This window comes from Thermobia domestica, chromosome 14 (genome assembly GCF_964235325.1).
Source record: "Thermobia domestica chromosome 14, izTheDome1.hap1.1, whole genome shotgun sequence".
Taxonomy (NCBI): Eukaryota; Metazoa; Arthropoda; class Insecta; order Zygentoma; family Lepismatidae; genus Thermobia; species Thermobia domestica.
In genome coordinates this window covers 154,249,625-154,272,431 of record NC_137467.1, presented here as the reverse complement: position 1 = coordinate 154,272,431, position 22,807 = coordinate 154,249,625, and the positions used below count along the sequence as shown (strand labels likewise).

The 22,807-nt window shown below is 35.4% G+C and overlaps 1 protein-coding gene across 1 annotated transcript in view; it reads left to right on the top strand.

Moving 5' to 3' along the window:
• The window catches only part of LOC145670413 (phospholipid-transporting ATPase ABCA3-like), a 541,163-nt gene that overhangs the window by 42,700 nt on the left and 475,656 nt on the right, over positions 1 to 22,807 (top strand). Inside the window, exon 6 of the mRNA XM_081739072.1 lies at positions 8,103 to 8,282. Coding sequence (XP_081595198.1) covers positions 8,103 to 8,282 — 180 coding nt within the window. The remainder of the gene's footprint in view (positions 1 to 8,102; positions 8,283 to 22,807) is intronic.

Here is a 22,807-nt window from a genome sequence, read left to right as displayed (position 1 = left end):
AAATTATCCGAATCTTCGGACAGATTTCCCTTATCTCTCTCTCTTTAAATCACATTTTCCCGGAACAAGAATTTGCTTAGAAGGAAATATTTATTCTTTGATGCAATGAGTTCACATATCCTTCTGGACAAAATTCTACAATTCATCACTGAATTCAACATAGAATTAGTACCGTTGATGTGGTCGAAATGTCTGATTTTGTGTCTGTTTGAATACCATCCTCTGTAATGCAACAAATAAATGGGCCGAGATCAAGAATGCAACGTGAGGAAATTCATACAAGATTCTGAAAACTTGTTCGGGTGCCTAGTCATTCAGAAGACTGTCTGGTGATGAACAAGAATCATGTGAAAGTTTCATCATACCTAGCTGTGAAAACATCAATATTGCATTTTAGCCATGAATGCTGAATGAACGAACTTATACGTCGTTGATTTGTGACGTTTCTTAGAAGTGAAACAGAGTTGTAAATTGAGGCCGGCGGCCATCGACCATCAATATATTGTAATGAGCTCTTCTAAGTGGGCCCTCAGGAAAATATTCATGCAATTGACGACGATTAATCATATTGCTATCTTTCGATGGGTACGAGCAATCGGTAAGGTACAAAAATGGATTCAGAAGTGCAACAATGCCACTAAATTTATATTTGGAAACACGTATCAGTGTCTATAACTACGAACTGTGAGATTGATTGTAACATATGGTCAAAAATAATCTGCTGCAACAACTGTAAACTATTAAGACAGTGATTAGGTTAGTGACTGTCCTGACCAGGACTAGTATCCGGGACAACCTCTCTACCCACCCACAAAAAATGTTGTTGATATAGCAGTTCATGGTAGAGATGATCCATCATGTAATCTGTAGAAGAAATCCATCACTCCGGCTTGCTGTGGAGATGAATTCTTGAAAAATGCACCTCTAACGTGTTTGCAAGGAACCAACAATAGTCAACAACATAGTGCACTAATGTTTAACAACAATACGCGCGTAAAATCAGGAATGACGCAGCTTCTGCATGTTTTGCAATATGAAGCATTTTCCCGCCCATGGTATTATCTGATGTATCTCTTAACGAATACTACGTGTTCTGGAAACCAACTACTTTTGGACAGGGAAGATATTTCTTGAAAATCTGGTGTTGCAAAGTGTGCGCAAGGAATCCTTTGTATAGTAAACTCATGAGTCCAAGCGTTTACGAAACGATGACAAAGATATGCGGTTTCAGCTGGAGACTGTGTTTTCTAACAATGTATTAATAGAAAAAACACAAGAGAAGATAAGAATACGTTAAACTTCAGTCACCTGTCAATTGCTCTTTACAAACAAGGTCTTTAATATCTCATAAGAAAAAGGGAAAAGGAAACTCATTTTCTTTCTGAGAATGATAAAAATAAAAACGAAATAAATATAAACATTTATTAACTTGACGCAGAAAATCCTTATGGACTCTTTGTTTCACCAGTGTTACTTGAACAACTAATGACAACCTTACAGCAACCATTCAATGAATTAAATTGTAAAGTCAGCAATCTTTTTATCTTTACAAAGAACAAACACGCTTACAAGAGACGAATTGTGTATATACAGTGGCGTACTTAGGGGGAGCTTCCGGGCTTCAGCCCCCCGAAATCTTACTTATTATAGTAAAGTATATCAAATATCTTTCAGAATTTTCACACTTTCAGGCAAAGCGCCCCCCGAAAGTTAGCAAAGCCTCCCCGAAACTAAATCGGGTAATAGTATACATGAGAACCCCTTGATCTGCGTTTCTTCTGTGTTCTATTACCACTTCTACATGAAATACCATAAATTTTCTACGTAGTGCCATAGTAAGAAGTATCCATGTGCACAAGACATGCGATATGCGTTGATTCCCCCCCCACACACCCACACACATAGTCATAGATAAAGTACAAGGGCACTACACATGCAGATATAAAGTACAGGTATGTTCTTTTTTTTATTTATTTTCGTATCAGTCGATAAGTAAATAAAAGTCGCTTTGTTACCCCCTTTGTAAGTTCGTACATACTCAATGAATCATCCCTAAAAGTATGAGCGTCCTGCTCCTTTGGGAACTAATGCAGCTTCATGTATACTATATCCCTAAATCGTAAATACGCCACTGTGTATATAAATTTGTATTCGGAATCTAACGACAGATTGCCAGCTGAAACCAACTTCATCAAATTATTTATATTCTCTTATGAGATAACATCTAACCACAAAAAACCCTGTGAAACTTACGAAGCAGCCAAATTATATTTTGGCAGCAGATGGTGTAAATTCATCCCTGACTTACGTTTTCCAATACCAACATTTCGAACGAATAATTTTCTCATTTTTCTCAGTTTGCAAACAGGGCATTCAGCGAACATCAGAGTTGAGTACCAGCAACTGCTTGCCAAACATGATCTTACTTTTACCTTCCATCTCCAAAACCTTCATCGAACGATTACTTACATAACTTTTAAGACTCAGTTACCTAACCACTTTTCAAATGTACGCCTGACTATGATCGCAATTGCTGTATTCATCATTTGCTGCTAACCAGAATTGGCATCTATCTGTACCATATCCACAAGCGTGCAATTAATAATAGTAATAAAACAGTGATAGTAAATAGTGACTTCACCTCTTCCAAGGTATACAAGCTGATCGTACCCATCGCTTTGGCGGTCCTCGTTGTTATACTTCTTTTGTATTTTTGTGCGTAATATATCGTCGAGTAACCTCACGACCGGCGGAACAACGTCTGAAGCTTGATATATCTAGGCTAATTCAACTGGACTGTGTCACTCCAACACCTCCACTGAATTCTAAACTTTACCTCCTTGTGCTACATTCGCCACCGTCAATAATTAGGTATATAAATGTTAATTACAGTTGTCAAAACTCTTGCAGTCTCTTCCTTGAGGGAGATGATATAGTGATGCTGATTCTGTCTTGGACAGACAAATAACTGGCAGAAGCTCATTACAATATCGCTTCATCTCCACCTCTCATGACATCCAGTGTACAGCTCACAGATGACAAGAATAACCCTAGCAGAAGTAGTGTGACGTAGGTATGGGCTCGCCCACTTTTCGCACGGGGGTTTCAAATGACACCACGGAATAGCACATATATAACTTTACCCGGAGTGGCAGACGACATCTAAGTATAGACCACACGTCAAAAACCGAAAATGGACTTGAACGTGTCGTTGACCTTTCCCCGCTACCTCTGTTTTAGGGTTCTTCTCGTCATCTGTGAGCTGTACTGATATATGTGTTTCAGTGTTGCAATCCTACAGTCTTGTTATAGTGCTCAGTGTTTTTTTTTAAAAAATTCTTCTTAATGGAAGAGATCGCTCCAACCCAGTGCAAGATTCAAAAGAAACAATCCTCAGGCTTATTTTTTACACCTAACAGGGGGATATAATATTCTTAGCTGTTGACTATAACCCATGGTCAACAACAATAATAACACCCAGTAGACGACGTATATCATCATTCAACACGTGACACCAAGAGGACTAACATCATCACCACTAACTAGGATCAACGAGGATTCATGAGGATAGGATATAAAAGACCCCGCAGCACCTCCAACGATATCGATCTCACCAGATTGATCACTTCTGCCTTTCTCTTAACTCTGGGCCCTGAGAAATAATTTATCGTATATTGGCTGCGTCTGGGCTCTGAGAGCTACTTACTAAAATCTCTTGGCTGTATCTGAGTCCTGAGAGCTTCTTACTACAATCTCTTGGCTGCGTTTGAGATTTCTTACCATTCACTTGGCTTCTTTGCCTGGACCCTGAGAATTTCTATCCCCTTCTTGGCTGCGTCTGGGTCTTTTGAGAAACCATACGCTGACATCTTGACTGTAACTGGTCCCTTAGGTTCTCTCGAATCTGTCTCTTGCCTGCGACTGGGACCTGAGACAACCCTAGTTACTTACCACAAAATTAAGGGATTCTATCGGTCTTCGGACCACCTTATAGAATTGAAGACTTTCGGTCAAAAACCCATGCAGTTCAAAAACTGAAAGAGAAAAGGAGGTAGCTCCGCAAGGGAAACCCGATTTTCTTCAAAAACTTAGCACATATATACTAGACCGAAAAAAAATCGACACATATTTTTTGTTTCTTTCGGAAAATAGGTTAAGGGAGGAAAAGGGCTCCTTATCAAAAAAGGCCCACTTGACTAAAAGGGCCACATTAAAGAAACTAAACTCTCCCGATGCAAAGATGACTTCAAAATAGGAAACACAGGTTTTGTCGTTTTTGAAAAAAAAATGGAGTTTCAGGGAGCAATGTATTTCTTCGAAATGATAAAGGACCCCGCACAATCCTTACGGAAATTAGATTTCGGTGGTATTGCTTGAAATCGTGTGTTGTAGACATTGTGTACCTGAGAAAAAGTCTCAATGGGTACAACCAAAAATCACTGACCATTTGACCATTACAGGGCCACTTTTTTGAAAACAGCCGAAGATAACGATATTCTAGAATTTTATGAAAATGACTGAAACTGTGATATGTTGTAGATATTACGATCCTGAGAAAAAGTCTCAATAGGCACAGCCACCAATCACGGACCGTTTGACCACTACAGGGCCACATTTTTGGAAACAGGGAAGTAACGGTATTTTGGATTTCGGTAAAAATGAATGAAACCGTGATGTGTTGTATATATTGTGATCCCGAGAAAAAGTCTCAATTTGTACAACCATCCATCACTGACCGTTTGGGGCAGCAGAGCTTTTATGTAAAAGAAAAAAAGCAGAAGGTAACGGTATTCTGAATGTCTGTGGAATTCCTTGAAACTGCGATATATTGAAGATATTGTGATCCTGAGAAAGCGTCTTAATGGGCAAAACCACCAAATTACTGACCGATTGGCCTGTACAAGTCTAGCTTTTTGAAAGGAGCCGAGCAGAAGATAATGATATGCTGGATTTCGGTCAAAATGACAGAAACGTAATATGTTGTAGATATTGTCATTTTGAGAAAAGTATTAATGCACACAACCACAAGTCACTAATCGTTTGGTCACCACAGGGTTACTTTCTTGAAAACAGCCAAGTATAACAATGTTCTGGATTTCTGTAAGAATGAGTAAATTTGTGATATGTTGTAGATCTTCTCACCGTGAGAGAAAGCCTTAATGGACACAACCATCATTTGTTAACCTTATGGACACTACAGGTCCAGATTTCTGAATACTGCCCGGTATAACGATATTTTTGATTACGGTGTAAATGAATGAAACTGTGATACGTTGTAGATGTTTAGACGCTACTTTCCCCATCCCTTTTCCGGGTTGTTGGATAGGACTTTTCATGGCTTAATACAATTCCACCAAAATTCCAGAATATCCTTACCTTCTGCTGTTTTAACAAATGTGGTCCCGTAGTTGCCAAATGGTCAGTGATTGATGGCTGTGTCCATTGAGACGTTTTCTCAGGATCTAAAATATATATCATGGTTTCAACCAATTCCTCCGAAATCCAGACCTATTTTCTGCTGTTGTCAAAACACGTGGTCCTTAAGTGGTCAAAGGGTCAGTGATGGGTGATTGTGCCTATTGAAACTTTTTCTCAGGACCCAATATTAACAACATATTATGGCTTCAAGCAATTCCACCAAAATTCAGAATACAGTTACCTTCTACTGTTTTCAAAAAAGTGGCCTCTTAGTGGACAAACGGTCAACAACATATGACAGTGTCAAGCAATTACAACGAAATCCAGAATACCGTTACCTTCTGCTCATTTAACCTTTACAGGACGAACTTATTAAGGGTTGAGCTAGCGGTTTAAACCTCCATCACTTCGGTCCTAATTAACCTAAAGAGATGATTTAGGTGTCTATCTCCTTAGAAAGAATCAAACTTTTCAACGGTGTGCATTTCGTCTATATCGGGAGTCCAGCAGCGGAAGGGTAGGGGGAAAAGTTGAATGTACTAGTTCCCCCTCCCCCTCAGCATTTGGGGGGACTCTCTCTCCAAAGGAGCTACAAGCATAAAAAGTGGTATCAATAAAGATAAATAAACATCCTAAGTAATGATACCCTGTCTATAACCATTCTTGGGGACGAAAAATAACGGTGTTGCCAACTTTGAGAAAATGTCTTTTTACTTCATTTTTTAAAATTTCTTTTTCTTCTTCTTTTACCGGTTGGGCACGAGGGCCACAAAAGTTATCTCGTAGAAATTTGCGTTCCATAAGCTTTATACCGAGGTATAGTACATGTCCCTGTGATAATTAGAAGGGGTTCTTGTGCCGCCAACATAAAGGTCTACGAAATCCCAACCCGTCCTGTAAAAAAGTGGCTCTATAGTGCCCAAACGGTTAGTGATGGATGGTTGTACAAATTGAGACTTTTTCTCAGTATCACAATATCTACAACACATCATGGTTTCATTCATTTTTACCGAAATCCAAAATACCGTTACCTTCCGCTGTTTTAAAAAAATGTGACCCTGTAGTGGCCAAACGGTCAGTGATTGGTGGTTATGTCCGTTAAGACTCGTTCTCAAGATCAAAATATCTTCAACATATCACGGCTTCAGTCATTTTTACTGAAATCCAGAATATCGTTATCTTCGGCTGTTTTAAAAAAAAGTGCACCTGTAGTGGTCAAATGGTCAGTGATTTTTGGTTGTGTTCAGTGAGACTTTCTCGGATACACAATATCTACAACATATTACGATTTCAAGCAATTCCACCGAAATCTAATTTCCGTAAGGATTGTGCGGAGTCCTTTGTCATTTCGAAGGGAGCCATTGCCCCCTGAAACTCTTTCCTCGCGAAAACGACAAAACCCGTATTTCCTACTTTGAAGTCATCTTTGCATCGGGAGAGTTTAGTTTTTTTAATGTGGCCCTTTTAGTCAAGTGGACCCTTTTTTTGAAAAGGGTTCCTTTGCCCTCCTTAACCTATTTTCTGAAAGATACAAGAAATGCGTCGATTTATTATCGGTCTTATGTGCTAAGTTTGAAGAAAATCGGGTGACGAGAAACCCGTGTGAAGCTATCTCCTTTACACTTTCACTGTTTGGACTTACCGGGTTTTTGCCCCAAAGTCTTCAATTGTATTATAATGAAGTTTAAGAGTACTCGTGGTTGTGGAAGAAAGTCTAATCCCATCAAGACCGCTGTCTCTACCAAGCCGCTTTCCGCAGAAGTTTACAATATTGTTAGTATAGTTTAAATAGTTAATGTTCCACGAGACTTATTTTAGTTCTTACCTGTTTCGTTATGAGAATATTACGAATATCTTATTCGTATTTCTTGTAATTTATACTTTTCCAACTTTTTTATGAACTTCCCTTCGATTTTTATATTTGAAAATTGTTTTGACAATTTTTTTTTTTTAAAATTTCAACTTTCATTTGCTTTTCAATAATTTTAAATTTGACATTGGATTCACATTATCGGTCCTTTTATGAGCAGAATGCGTCATGTGCAACCTTTTCTGGCATTGACATGTAGCCCTACCTCTGACGTTCTTTCTTGAATACAGTTACTATCTTAAAAATTACAGGAGTCAAAATATACAACAGTTAGCTCTTCTATATCACGACATGATTCTTTGATAATGAGGTTTTATTTATAATGACTTCTCACAATAAATGCATTTGTTTTGGTGTATATTGTATAATCCTACATGCTATTCAACATGTTACATGTGACAGTATGTGTTGTAGTGATTAATCGTCCAGTCTTTTAATAATATTTTAAAATATAGGCCTACAATATAGAACGTATCCTTCAAACGAACAGTACTTCTGATCTTTAGTCACTGATCAAAGAGATCAATCTGAGAACAATCTAGTGCTACAAAGATAAACCAATTATAACTTATATTTTATACAAACCATATATAGCTTTTTATAAATGTATCCAGACACAAAAGAAGGTAATAGTCAAAGTGAGGAAACTTTCTTTTATTATTTAAGGTTCAATTTACGCCGTCATTGGCTAGTACAACTACGATATTGAAAATAATGCACTGTAGATATATAAACATGATACTCAATGTTACCACAAATTTTCATATTTATATTTGCAACTTATATATACATATAATTCCTTTTTTTTTTTCAGAAAGAGTTGGTGCAATATTGTCATTTATAATGTGGTATACAACTATACTATTACAAAAATTATATACTGACGGTCAATATGGAAACTGGAATGATCACCAGAAGATGTCATCGACGTTAACACCACACACTGCGTTATACGTAGCTCTTGCTAAAATTACTCGTGCGTGGGAAACACAAGGTAAATTCCATTATTATTCTCATTGCAACTATAATTTTGATGTAAGAATGAAGGGGAGCGCGGTGGCTCAGTGGTAGAGCGTTCACCTCTGGTGCTTGGGGTCCCGGGTTCGATCCCAGCCCCCGCCAAGTGAACTTTGTGGTGGACAAACGCCGTGCTCGTGGGTTTTCTCGGGGTTCTCCCGTTTCCTCCCACTTTCTTCATTCCACCATTTCACTCATCTCTCATCATCACCGTCTCCTTTAGCCTAACCGGCATAACCGTGGGACGTAAAACTTAAAGATTTCATTTTTTTTGATGTAAGAATGAAAAGAAACTATGAACATGACGAATGAAAGTTTCCATTCTGATCGGAGATGAGGTCCACAACTTTTTACATATTGTACTTCCACAACTTCTGAAAGTACATAAATCAGAGAGTTTATTAACGAACTTAGATTTCTTAATAACTGAGAAGTATACAACGAAATACTGGGTGTTTTTTTAAAAAACTCGCGGATTTCATTTGGGTATAGAATTTCGAACTGAAGTTCGATTTTCATGCGGTTTGTAGCAAATGATCAAGGGAGGATGGGAGATTTATGGGACTATGATTACTGGTTTAAATTCGTCCAGGGTAATATCGACCATAAAAGGTTCACTTCATTAGATTTATTGAGCCATTAAAAATACAACCTCCGTTGAATAAATCCATCTATTTATTTCTTTTGTCCTGACAACGACATTTCAAAATCCTATTATTTAAAACATATATAACATATGAATATCTTTTTATATCGGTATTATAATTAACATATTTCTTTTTCTTTTTCTTCTTCGAATTACATAATCAGCCCAGTACATATTTTAAAATATCTTACGCCCTAATAAAATAAGGATTTAGAAGTAGTAAAAATATACAAATATACAACGTACAGTTGTATATTATGGCGCTTGACGGACTTATCCTTTTTATTTATTTATTTACTCCATAAAAGGAAAAAAGAATTCTGAACCGTTTACCTCCGCTTGTTAATCATTCGAGTTTTCGAATGCACCTCGTATACTTGAAAATTATATACAAGTCATATAAATATACATATATATCACATTTAATTTTATAACAATATTATTATCATATTTATTTTAAACTTTATCATCGTCTTCATTTATTTATACGTTTCAACGACGCTAAGGCACATTCGAAATTTGATTTACAAGTTATTTGATTTTAAGTCCTTTTTCAGGTTCATTAAATGCTTATTACAAGTTAATAATTATTTATTTAGACATCATGAAGAAAGTTGTACGTCAACATAGTTGTAAATATAGTTATGTAAATATTAGTTAATTTTGCTTGTTATTCTATCATTATTATTATTATTATTATTATTATTATTATTATTATTATTATTATTATTATTATTATTATTATTATTATTATTTGCATTACTGTCTACATCTTTCTTGTTGAATTCTGTCTTCTTTACCGAACTGTTGTTACATCTTTTAGTGTAAAACGACCAACTATACGCATATAAATGAAGAAATAAATAAACGCTTCTACGTTTCGTAGAATAGTACTTTAGTTAGATGATATAGCATAATAATTACCCAGGAAAAGAACGCAACTTCCGCGAAGTTACTTTCCACATGTAACGTCGGTATTAGTAAGAAAATATGGGTTTGAGTAGTAGAAAATGGATCGATCTGGCTCAGACCTGGCTCAGTGTTTAACAACTCACAAGCCACTGGGAAAATGACCACCGTGCACCGTGGGCTCACGGTCTTTTACGACCTCCATTTTAGGGGTGAATTCGTTCCCTTTTATGAGCACTTTTTAGGGGGTGTATTCGTTCTCTTTTACGAGCACATTTTAGGGGGTGAACTCATTCCCTTTTATGAGCATATTTTCCAACCCCTACGAACACAGCGAAGAGAAGATAACACATAACACTACGTAACACACAGGAGAACAGATAACAGATAAGAATATGAAACATAGAAGGGGTGTATTCGTTTTCCAACCCCTATGTTAATTACGAACAGATAGAAGAGCACATAAAACTACATGGGTGTATTCATTTTCCAACCCCTATGAACAAACAGCAGAACATCAGACTACGTAACATAACGAACATACAGAAGAGCAAATTGAACTCGTTCCCTTTTACGAGCACATTTTAGGGGGTGAACTCGTTCCGTTTTATGAGCAAATTTTTCAACCCCTATTTTAACATAGGAGATAACACATAAGATTACGAACACATAGAAGAGAAGATAACACATAACACTACGTAACACACAGCAGAACAGATAACACATAGCACAGCTAATAAAAGAGCATGGCGTATTTTCCAACCCCTATTTTAAGATAACAGAAATTACGAACACATAGAAGAGCAGATAACACATAACATAGCAAGGGTGAACTCGTTCTCTTTTATGAGCATATTTTCCAACCCCTATTTCAACATGACAGAGACTACGAAACATGGCGGACATAGCACAGGGGGTGTATTCATTTTCTCCACCCCTAATTGAACATAGCAGAAATTACACTGAGAGTACGTAACACACAAAAACCTCCATTTTAAGGGTGGACTCGTTCTCTTTTATAATTACTTTTCCAACCCCTATTTTAAGACAATGAATACCTATATAACATAGCGATTGGATACGCTCTTTGAACCGATTTGGATGACACTAGGCATATGGGGGTTTTCGACCATGCTGAGTACGAATATCATACATATTTTTACCTGGGTCCTATAGTTTATGTGGCATACGCCCTTTTTATGACAATTTTAACCGATTTGGGTGAAACTTGGTATATGAGGGTTTTCGGACATGCTGATTACAAATATCATACTTATTTCTATCTGGGTCTGATAGTTTATGTGGGATACGCCTTTGTATGACACTTAAAACCTAATAACTCGAAAACGGAGCCAAATATCGAAGTGGTGTTTCCACATTTAGCAATAGGTCATCAGGTACTACAAGTTCCAAAATTAGTGGTCATCGAGGTCAAAGGTCAAAATACTTAAAACCCAATCACTCGTAAACTGCGCCACATATTGAGGTGCTGTTTCCACATTTAGCAATAGGCCATCAGGTACTACAAGTTCCAAAATTAGTGGTCATCGAGGTCAAAGGTCAACATACTTAAAACCCAATAACTTGAAAACGAAGCAACGTATTGAGGTGCTGAATCCAAATCTAGTAATAGGTCATCAACTACTACATGTCCCAAAATTAGTGGTCATCGAGGTCAAAGGTCAACATACTTAAAACCCAATAACTTGAAAACGAAGCAACGTATTGAGGTACTGTTTCCAAATCTAGTAATAGGTCATCAACTACTACATGTCCCAAAATTAGTGGTCATCGAGGTCAAAGGTCAACATACTTAAAACCTAATTACTCGAAAACTAAGCCACATATTGAGGTACTGTTTCCAAATCTAGTAACTGGTCATCAACTACTACAAGTTCCAAAATAATGATCATCGAGGTCAAAGGTTAACATACTTAAAAACTAATAACACGAAAACTGAGCCACATATTGAGGTACTGTTTCCAAATCTAGTAACTGGTCATCACATACTACAAGTTCCAAAATAATGACCATCGAGGTCAAAGGTCAACATACTTAAAACCTAATTACTCGACAACTGAGACACATATTGAAGTGCTGTTTACAAATCTAGTAACTGGTCATCAACTACTACAAGCTCCAAAATTAGTCGCCATCGAGATCAAAGGTCAAAATACTTAAAACCTAATATCTCGAAAACGGAGCCACATACTGAGGTGCTGTTTCCACATTTAGTAATCGACCACCAACTACTACAAGTTCCAAAATAGATACCATCGCGGTCAAAGGTCAAAACTCGAAAACGGAGCCAAATATCGAAGTGGTGTTTCCACATCTAGTAATTGGTCATCAGGTACTACATGTTCCAAAATAGTGACCATCGAGTTCAAAGGCCCAAATACTTAAAACCAAATAACTCTTAAATGGATCCACATATTGAGGTGTTGTTTCCAAATCTAGTAACTGGTCATCACATACTACAAGTTCCAAAATACTGATCATCGAGGTCAAAGGTCAACATATTTAAAACCTAATAACTCGAAAACTGAGACACATATTGAAGTGCTGTTTCCAAATTTAGTGATTGGTCATCAACTACTACAAGTTCCAAAAATAATGAAAGCCCAATGAACCAATGAACGCAAATAACTCTTAAACAGAGCAACGTTTTGAGGTGCTGTTTCCAAATCTAGGAATACGTCATCAACTACTACATGTTCTGAAAACACTGACCGTGGAGGTTAAAGGTCAAATATTTAAGCTTTAATAACTTTAAACAAAGCCTGTGTGACCTATTCAGTTTTGTACCAAGCAGAGAGAAGTGAAGAATGAAAAAATATGACTGGCTTACTTCGAGAAAGAAAGCAACGATATACATTTTAACTAGCTGCGTATTTTAAATCATTTTGTACTATTTAAATAAACAATCGGATAAATTTAACCGACTCAGAAGTTCAATACTATTTTGTACTCTTGAGTGAGCTTTCCAATTTTGTAGCAAGAAGGACCATTTTTTAAACTAACTCAGAATTTCATTTCATTTTGTAATACTCAAATTTGGATGGAGTGTTTAGTTTTGTACGAACCAGAAACATTTGATTGGATTATTTCCTTATGTACCAACTGGAAAAAGTGAAGGGCCATTATTCAAATAAACAAAGGAATAGCAGCAAAAAATAAGTGAAGAATGAATAAAATTTAGGTGGATTATTTTCTTTTGTTCCAACTGGAAAAGAGAAGAAGAGCTACTTTAACTAGCTCATTATGTACTGTTTAAAGAAACGAAAATTGACTATTTAACTAGCTCAGAATTTATGTAAGAATAATTTCGATGTTCTACTTTTTATACCAACGAGAAAAAATGAACTAGCTGAATATACGAAAGAATAAATTTAAGTGACCTATTCAATTTTGTACCAATGAGAAATGGCATTGTACCATTTTGGAGTATTCAAATAAACAAAAAACTTATAATTTGTGTCAACTCTAAAATCAATTAAACGAAGTAATGCATTTGAAAAACCGAAGCTGAGTATTTTATACCATTTTGTATTATTTCAACAACCAAAGGAATAAGCAAAAAAGGATTATTTTATATCATTTTAAACTAGTCTAATAAACGAAGGCATAAATATGAGTGAGCTATTTAATTTAACGAAAGAACAAAATTGTACTAACTAGAAAAAACCGAAGAAGGCCCATTTTAAATAACTGAGAATTTCTGTACCTTTTTGTACTATTTAAACAAACGATGGAATAAATTTAAGTGACCTATTCAATTTTGTACCAATGAGAAAAGGCATTTAACTGGCTCAGAATTTGAGTTGTCTATTTAGTTTTGTACCAACCTAAGAAGAAGGGTGAAGAAGGACTATTTTATAATTTTACTACTCAAATAAACAATGGAGTATTTAGTTTTGCACCATTTTGGAGTATTCAAATTAACAAAGGACTTATAATTTGTGTGTGTCAACTCTAAAAACGGCCATTTTGTATTATTTCAACAAACAAAAGAAAAAGCAAAAAGGACCATTTTAAACTATTTAAATAAACGAAGGCATAAACATGAGTGAGACCAGAGAAAAACCGAAGAAGGTCCATTTTAACTAACTGAGAATTTCTGTACCTTTTTGTACTATTTAAACAAACGATGGGATAAATTTGAGTGGCTTTTTTTTGTACTAACCAGAAAAATCGAAGAAGGTACCTTTATACTAGTTCAATGAACGAAAGAACAAATTTGAGTGTTCTACTTTTTATACCAAACAAAGAAGAACCATTTTGTACTAATCAAATAAATGAAAAAAAAGACCAATTTAACTAGCTCAGAATTTATATATGTTTTGTTTAGGTGTCCTACTTTTTGTACCAGCGTGAAATGTCTTTTTAACCAGCTCAGTAGTATTCAAATAAACAACTAGTTCAGAATTTCTGTACTTTTGTGCCATTCAAACAAATGAAAAAACCAAGCAGGAAAAGAAAAGAATTTGTACTGACCAGAAAAGGCGAAGAAGGATCATTTTATACCCTTATGTGCTATTTAAATAAACGAAGGAATCAATTTGAGTGATCTATTCAATTTGGTATCAACAAGAAATACCATTTTAAATAACTCAGCATTTTATATCTTTTTGTGCTATTTAAATAAACGAAGAAAGCGAAAGAGATCCAATTTAGCTAATCAAATAAACGAAGGAATAAATTTTGAGTGGCTTAAGCAAAGAAGGTCAATTTGTACCTTTTGTGTTATTAAAACTGAGTGACCTATTCAATTTTGTTTGCAATTAAAAAAAACGGAGAAGGTCTATTTTATGTACATTTTGTACTAGTCAAATAAACAAAGAAATACCATATTCTGCTACTCAAACAAACGACGGAATAAGCTCAGAATTTCTATACCTTTTTGTGTTATTCAAATAAACGAAGGAATAAATTTGTGTGACTTATACCAACCATGAAGGTTCATTATTTCATTTTTGTAACAATCAGAAGAAAACAGCTCAGAATTTTATACCTTTGTGGTGTTACATTTTGTATATGTTTGTGTCATCCAGAGAACAATTTAAATTGACTCTCCCTGACAATTCAGTTGCCAGAGTCCAATGTTAGTTATCTACAATACTACAAATTGATCCAGTTAACAGTTCAAGTTCTTCTATTCTTACACAATCAAATGCATATGCTACAGTGGGCTCAGTGTTCATTTACAGAATTAAATAATTGTTTATCTTTCTCTAAAAACATTTCTACTATTTTGTTGATATAATAATCACACTCTGTAATGTATTCATATACCAGATTAAATTTTTTCTCCAAAGTATAAGTGTTCTTAATATTACAACTTTTAAAATGCTTCTCTATATAAAGTTTATAGATTTTCTCTCTCATTTCACGTTTAATTAAGATCGTCCACACCTTTTGCAATAATTCGTAATCATATTGCAGCAAACAGTTGTGATCTTTTTCATTCTCATTATGTTTAGAACATGCTTCACATAATAATACTGAATTTGGTGTATACTCATTAAATAATTGTATAACACATGTATCACTAATAGTTTCACTAGTACAGTCGCACTCATTAGCTTCCAGTTCAAAACAGGTAATATTTGAAACACTGTCATCATCACTTTCCGGGAGTATTTCATCATTATATCTATTATACCGTCTAAAATAATACACATATTCTATTTCCTGTGTTGGATATATGATTCCCACTTTATCACGTAATTCATCAGGCAAATCGGGGTCAAACGGGTGAATTAACAGTATAGGTTTTTCGTTTTCACGCTGAATTTCTTTTTCTCTAGGTGAAACATAAACAATCTCCGTGCTAGTCATTTTTTCTGCTCTTCAGCAAAAAACAAATCAAGTGTGATACATCTATTTATATACCTACAATGAAAGCATTCTATACATTCTCCGTGTTTAATAATATGTTTCAAGCAATACATCATGATGTATGTTCTATTATTTCCAAATATACTCCATAAACTTATATTCCATTATAATAAAACATAAATGCAAAAATATATATTTGTGTTTTTGGACTTAGACGAGGAAAGAAAGTTCTAAAAATAATTGAATCGTTGAGCAATAGGCAGTACCTTAGCAATACAAATGTTAGGTAACGCATTCGCAACGTTGTTTAAATATCTGCTTTTCTTACTTTTATATGATCTTTTCTTCTGCTGTGATTCAAATTGGCCAAGCATGCTGTTACGCTAATTGCTATGGAGTCTGCTCTACAGAATTATGACTCAACTCTGGTTTGTTAAATCTTATGTTCAAATATGTAGTTAATGACCGGAAAAATTGAGACTTCAATGTAACACCACAAAGGTATAAAATTCTGAGCTGTTTTCTTCTGATTGTTACAAAAATGAAATAATGAACCTTCATGGTTGGTATAAGTCACACAAATTTATTCCTTCGTTTATTTGAATAACACAAAAAGGTATAGAAATTCTGAGCTTATTCCGTCGTTTGTTTGAGTAGCAGAATATGGTATTTCTTTGTTTATTTGAGTAGTACAAAATGTACATAAAATAGACCTTCTCCGTTTTTTTAATTGCAAACAAAATTGAATAGGTCACTCAGTTTTAATAACACAAAAGGTACAAATTGACCTTCTTTGCTTAAGCCACTCAAAATTTATTCCTTCGTTTATTTGATTAGCTAAATTGGATCTCTTTCGCTTTCTTCGTTTATTTAAATAGCACAAAAAGATATAAAATGCTGAGTTATTTAAAATGGTATTTCTTGTTGATACCAAATTGAATAGATCACTCAAATTGATTCCTTCGTTTATTTAAATAGCACATAAAGGTATAAAATGATCCTTCTTCGCCTTTTCTGGTCAGTACAAATTCTTTTCTTTTCCTGCTTGGTTTTTTCATTTGTTTGAATGGCACAAAAGTACAGAAATTCTGAACTAGTTGTTTATTTGAATACTACTGAGCTGGTTAAAAAGACATTTCACGCTGGTACAAAAAGTAGGACACCTAAACAAAACATATATAAATTCTGAGCTAGTTAAATTGGTCTTTTTTTTTTCATTTATTTGATTAGTACAAAATGGTTCTTCTTTGTTTGGTATAAAAAGTAGAACACTCAAATTTGTTCTTTCGTTCATTGAACTAGTATAAAGGTACCTTCTTCGATTTTTCTGGTTAGTACAAAAAAAAAGCCACTCAAATTTATCCCATCGTTTGTTTAAATAGTACAAAAAGGTACAGAAATTCTCAGTTAGTTAAAATGGACCTTCTTCGGTTTTTCTCTGGTCTCACTCATGTTTATGCCTTCGTTTATTTAAATAGTTTAAAATGGTCCTTTTTGCTTTTTCTTTTGTTTGTTGAAATAATACAAAATGGCCGTTTTTAGAGTTGACACACACAAATTATAAGTCCTTTGTTAATTTGAATACTCCAAAATGGTGCAAAACTAAATACTCCATTGTTTATTTGAGTAGTAAAATTATAAAATAGTCCTTCTTCACCCTTCTTCTTAGGTTGGTACAAAACTAAATAGACAACTCAAATTCTGAGCCAGTTAAATGCCTTTTCTCATTGGTACAAAATTGAATAGGTCACTTAAATTTATTCCATCGTTTGTTTAAATAGTACAAAAAGGTACAGAAATTCTCAGTTATTTAAAATGGGCCTTCTTCGGTTTTTTCTAGTTAGTACAATTTTGTTCTTTCGTTAAATTAAATAGCTCACTCATATTTATGCCTTCGTTTATTAGACTAGTTTAAAATGATATAAAATAATCCTTTTTTTGCTTATTCCTTTGGTTGTTGAAATAATACAAAATGGTATAAAATACTCAGCTTCGGTTTTTCAAATGCATTACTTCGTTTAATTGATTTTAGAGTTGACACAAATTATAAGTCCTTTGTTTATTTAAATACTCCAAAATGGTACAATGCCATTTCTCATTGGTACAAAATTGAATAGGTCACTTAAATTTATTCTTTCGTATATTCAGCTAGTTCATTTTTTCTCGTTGGTATAAAAAGTAGAACATCGAAATTATTCTTACATAAATTCTGAGCTAGTTAAATAGTCAATTTTCGTTTCTTTAAACAGTACATAATGAGCTAGTTAAAGTAGCTCTTCTTCTCTTTTCCAGTTGGAACAAAAGAAAATAATCCACCTAAATTTTATTCATTCTTCACTTATTTTTTGCTGCTATTCCTTTGTTTATTTGAATAATGGCCCTTCACTTTTTCCAGTTGGTACATAAGGAAATAATCCAATCAAATGTTTCTGGTTCGTACAAAACTAAACACTCCATCCAAATTTGAGTATTACAAAATGAAATGAAATTCTGAGTTAGTTTAAAAAATGGTCCTTCTTGCTACAAAATTGGAAAGCTCACTCAAGAGTACAAAATAGTATTGAACTTCTGAGCCGGTTAAATTTATCCGATTGTTTATTTAAATAGTACAAAATGATTTAAAATACGCAGCTAGTTAAAATGTATATCGTTGCTTTCTTTCTCGAAGTAAGCCAGTCATATTTTTTCATTCTTCACTTCTCTCTGCTTGGTACAAAACTGAATAGGTCACACAGGCTTTGTTTAAAGTTATTAAAGCTTAAAAATTTGACCTTTAACCTCCATGGTGAGTGTTTTCAGAACATGTAGTAGTTGATGACGTATTCCTAGATTTGGAAACAGCACCTCAAAACGTTGCTCTGTTTAAGAGTTATTTGCGTTCATTGGTTCATTGGGCTTTCATTATTTTTGGAACTTGTAGTAGTTGATGACCAATCACTAAATTTGGAAACAGCACTTCAATATGTGTCTCAGTTTTCGAGTTATTAGGTTTTAAATATGTTGACCTTTGACCTCGATGATCAGTATTTTGGAACTTGTAGTATGTGATGACCAGTTACTAGATTTGGAAACAGCACCTCAATATGTGGATCCATTTAAGAGTTATTTGGTTTTAAGTATTTGGGCCTTTGAACTCGATGGTCACTATTTTGGAACATGTAGTACCTGATGACCAATTACTAGATGTGGAAACACCACTTCGATATTTGGCTCCGTTTTCGAGTTTTGACCTTTGACCGCGATGGTATCTATTTTGGAACTTGTAGTAGTTGGTGGTCGATTACTAAATGTGGAAACAGCACCTCAGTATGTGGCTCCGTTTTCGAGATATTAGGTTTTAAGTATTTTGACCTTTGATCTCGATGGCGACTAATTTTGGAGCTTGTAGTAGTTGATGACCAGTTACTAGATTTGTAAACAGCACTTCAATATGTGTCTCAGTTGTCGAGTAATTAGGTTTTAAGTATGTTGACCTTCGACCTCGATGGTCATTATTTTCGAACTTGTAGTATGTGATGACCAGTTACTAGATTTGGAAACAGTACCTCAATATGTGGCTCAGTTTTCGTGTTATTAGTTTTTAAGTATGTTAACCTTTGACCTCGATGATCATTATTTTGGAACTTGTAGTAGTTGATGACCAGTTACTAGATTTGGAAACAGCACCTCAATATGTGGCTCAGTTTTCGAGTAATTAGGTTTTAAGTATGTTGACCTTTGACCTCGATGACCACTAATTTTGGGACATGTAGTAGTTGATGACCTATTACTAGATTTGGAAACAGCACCTCAATACGTTGCTTCGTTTTCAAGTTATTGGGTTTTAAGTATGTTGACCTTTGACCTCGATGACCACTAATTTTGGGACATGTAGTAGTTGATGACCTATTACTAGATTTGGAAACAGCACCTCAATACGTTGCTTCGTTTTCAAGTTATTGGGTTTTAAGTATGTTGACCTTTGACCTCGATGACCACTAATTTTGGAACTTGTAGTACCTGATGACCTATTGCTAAATGTGGAAACAGCACCTCAATATGTGGCGCAGTTTACGAGTGATTGGGTTTTAAGTATTTTGACCTTTGACCTCGATGACCACTAATTTTGGAACTTGTAGTACCTGATGACCTATTGCTAAATGTGGAAACACCACTTCGATATTTGGCTCCGTTTTCGAGTTATTAGGTTTTAAGTGTCATACAAAGGCGTATCCCACATAAACTATCAGACCCAGATAGAAATAAGTATGATATTTGTAATCAGCATGTCCGAAAACCCTCATATACCAAGTTTCACCCAAATCGGTTAAAATTGTCATAAAAAGGGCGTATGCCACATAAACTATAGGACCCAGGTAAAAATATGTATGATATTCGTACTCAGCATTGTCGAAAACCGCCATATGCCTAGTTTCATCCAAATCGGTTCAAAGAGCGTATCCAATCGCTATGTTATATAGGTATTCATTGTCTTAAAATAGGGGTTGGAAAAGTAATTATAAAAGAGAACGAGTCCACCCTTAAAATGGAGGTTTTTGTGTGTTACGTACTCTCAGTGTAATTTCTGCTATGTTCAATTAGGGGTGGAGAAAATGAATACACCCCCTGTGCTATGTCCGCCATGTTTCGTAGTCTCTGTCATGTTGAAATAGGGGTTGGAAAATATGCTCATAAAAGAGAACGAGTTCACCCTTGCTATGTTATGTGTTATCTGCTCTTCTATGTGTTCGTAATTTCTGTTATCTTAAAATAGGGGTTGGAAAATACGCCATGCTCTTTTATTAGCTGTGCTATGTGTTATCTGTTCTGCTGTGTGTTACGTAGTGTTATGTGTTATCTTCTCTTCTATGTGTTCGTAATCTTATGTGTTATCTCCTATGTTAAAATAGGGGTTGAAAAATTTGCTCATAAAACGGAACGAGTTCACCCCCTAAAATGTGCTCGTAAAAGAGAACGAGTTCAATTTGCTCTTCTGTATGTTCGTTATGTTACGTAGTCTGATGTTCTGCTGTTTGTTCATAGGGGTTGGAAAATGAATACACCCATGTAGTTTTATGTGCTCTTCTATCTGTTCGTAATTAACATAGGGGTTGGAAAACGAATACACCCCTTCTATGTTTCATATTCTTATCTGTTATCTGTTCTCCTGTGTGTTACGTAGTGTTATGTGTTATCTTCTCTTCGCTGTGTTCGTAGGGGTTGGAAAATATGCTCATAAAAGGGAATGAGTTCACCCCCTAAAATGTGCTCGTAAAAGAGAACGAATACACCCCCTAAAAAGTGCTCATAAAAGGGAACGAATTCACCCCTAAAATGGAGGTCGTAAAAGACCGTGAGCCCACGGTGCACGGTGGTCATTTTCCCAGTGGCTTGTGAGTTGTTAAACACTGAGCCAGGTCTGAGCCAGATCGATCCATTTTCTACTACTACTGGTTTGTATAAGCGAATCATTGTACAGAAGGGACTAAAGGACAACGAGTTCACTAATTGATAGCGACTAAATTTTCATGACCTGACTTATATTGAAAATGCATTCGACTGCCATTTTAATACACGAGCAGGCGCGCTTGCGCAAAAAGTGCTAAAAATTTTGATTATTCAAAAAAAAAAAAAAAAAAATGCAGCTGTTTTATCAGTTTTGGGGAAATATGGCTTATTTCTATTCCTCACAGAGGTCTTTATTTACATATTTTAGTAGTCATTGTTGTCATCTCGCACGTCGATTTTTGTTTATTACGTTTTATTGGAGGGAAGTGCATTGTATCGCTCAAAATGTGCAGCACGTTCGCTCGACTTATTATATTTTTGTCTGACATTGTGAGACAGCGGTGCAAATCTGCCACCATTCGGGGTGTGTGTGTGTGTGTGTAAGACTGTTTCCATAATCTTTTCTTTTTTTATTAAGTAATGTTATAGTATTTATGAAGTTGAAAAATAATGCTGTGGAAGTTCAGGGGAGCAGAGTTGTCTTCAACACTGGAAGGCGGGCAGATTTGAGGCTTATTCTGGGGTGACGTCAATTTTGTCTCTCTTTCTTTATGGCAATCGGATACAAATCATCACATTTCTGCCCAAAAACCAAATTTCAAATGGGAATAATGCGGGGGACAGTCCCCCCAGTTCAAAGATTGGAGGGGACATGTCCCCCACGTCCCCCCGGGATTTATGTTAGTGGTCTGAGGTAAAATGCATGATTACGATGGCGAAAACGAATTTACTGGCGAGTGATGTGCGACGGGTTCTTGGGGAACTGTCAGATGATGACGTAGAACATTAAATTGATAGTGACCTAAGTGATGAAAACAGAAACCAATGAATATGATACTAATTCAGAACAAGAAATGTCTGATACTAATAATGAGAATTTCTCAGCTATAGGTAGATTGCGCGCTGCCGACAATCTAAGATCTTCCACAAGAATGAAGTGTAGCATATGCTCTTCTTCACCTGCAAAAAGTACTCATCAAAAATCATTGTTTGCGTAGAATAAAATGCAAATGACTCTGATTGCGCATAAATAGGATACTCAAGAGAACATAATTTATACCATAATCTGTGACGTGTGTGGAATAGGTTATGATGTGTTCGAATAAAGGAAAGAGGTGGTGTATATTGAACCATTGTGACTTTATCATAATTGAAGACTTTGGGGCAAAAACCCGTCAAGTCCAAAAAGTGAAAGTGTAGAGGAGATAGCTTCACAAGGCTTTCTCTTCATCCGATCTTCTTCAAACTTGGCACATATATACTAGACCGAAAAAAAATCGACACGTATTTTTTGGTTCTTTCTGAAAATAGGTTAAGGGAGGTAAAGGGCCCCTTTTCAAAAAAGGGTCCCCTTGATTAATAGGGCCACTCTGAAGAAACGAAACTCTGCGGTGCAAAGATGACTTCAAAGTAGGAAATACAGTTTTTGCTGTTTTTGCGAGAAAAGGGTTGCAGAGGCAATGGCCTCCTTCGAAATGACGAAGGACCCCGTACAATCCTTATGGAAATTGGAGTTCTGTGGAATTGCTTAAAACTGTGGTATGGTGTTTCTGAGAAAAAAAAGTCTCAATATACACAACCCAAATCAGTGACCATTTGGCCACTACAGGGCCACTTTT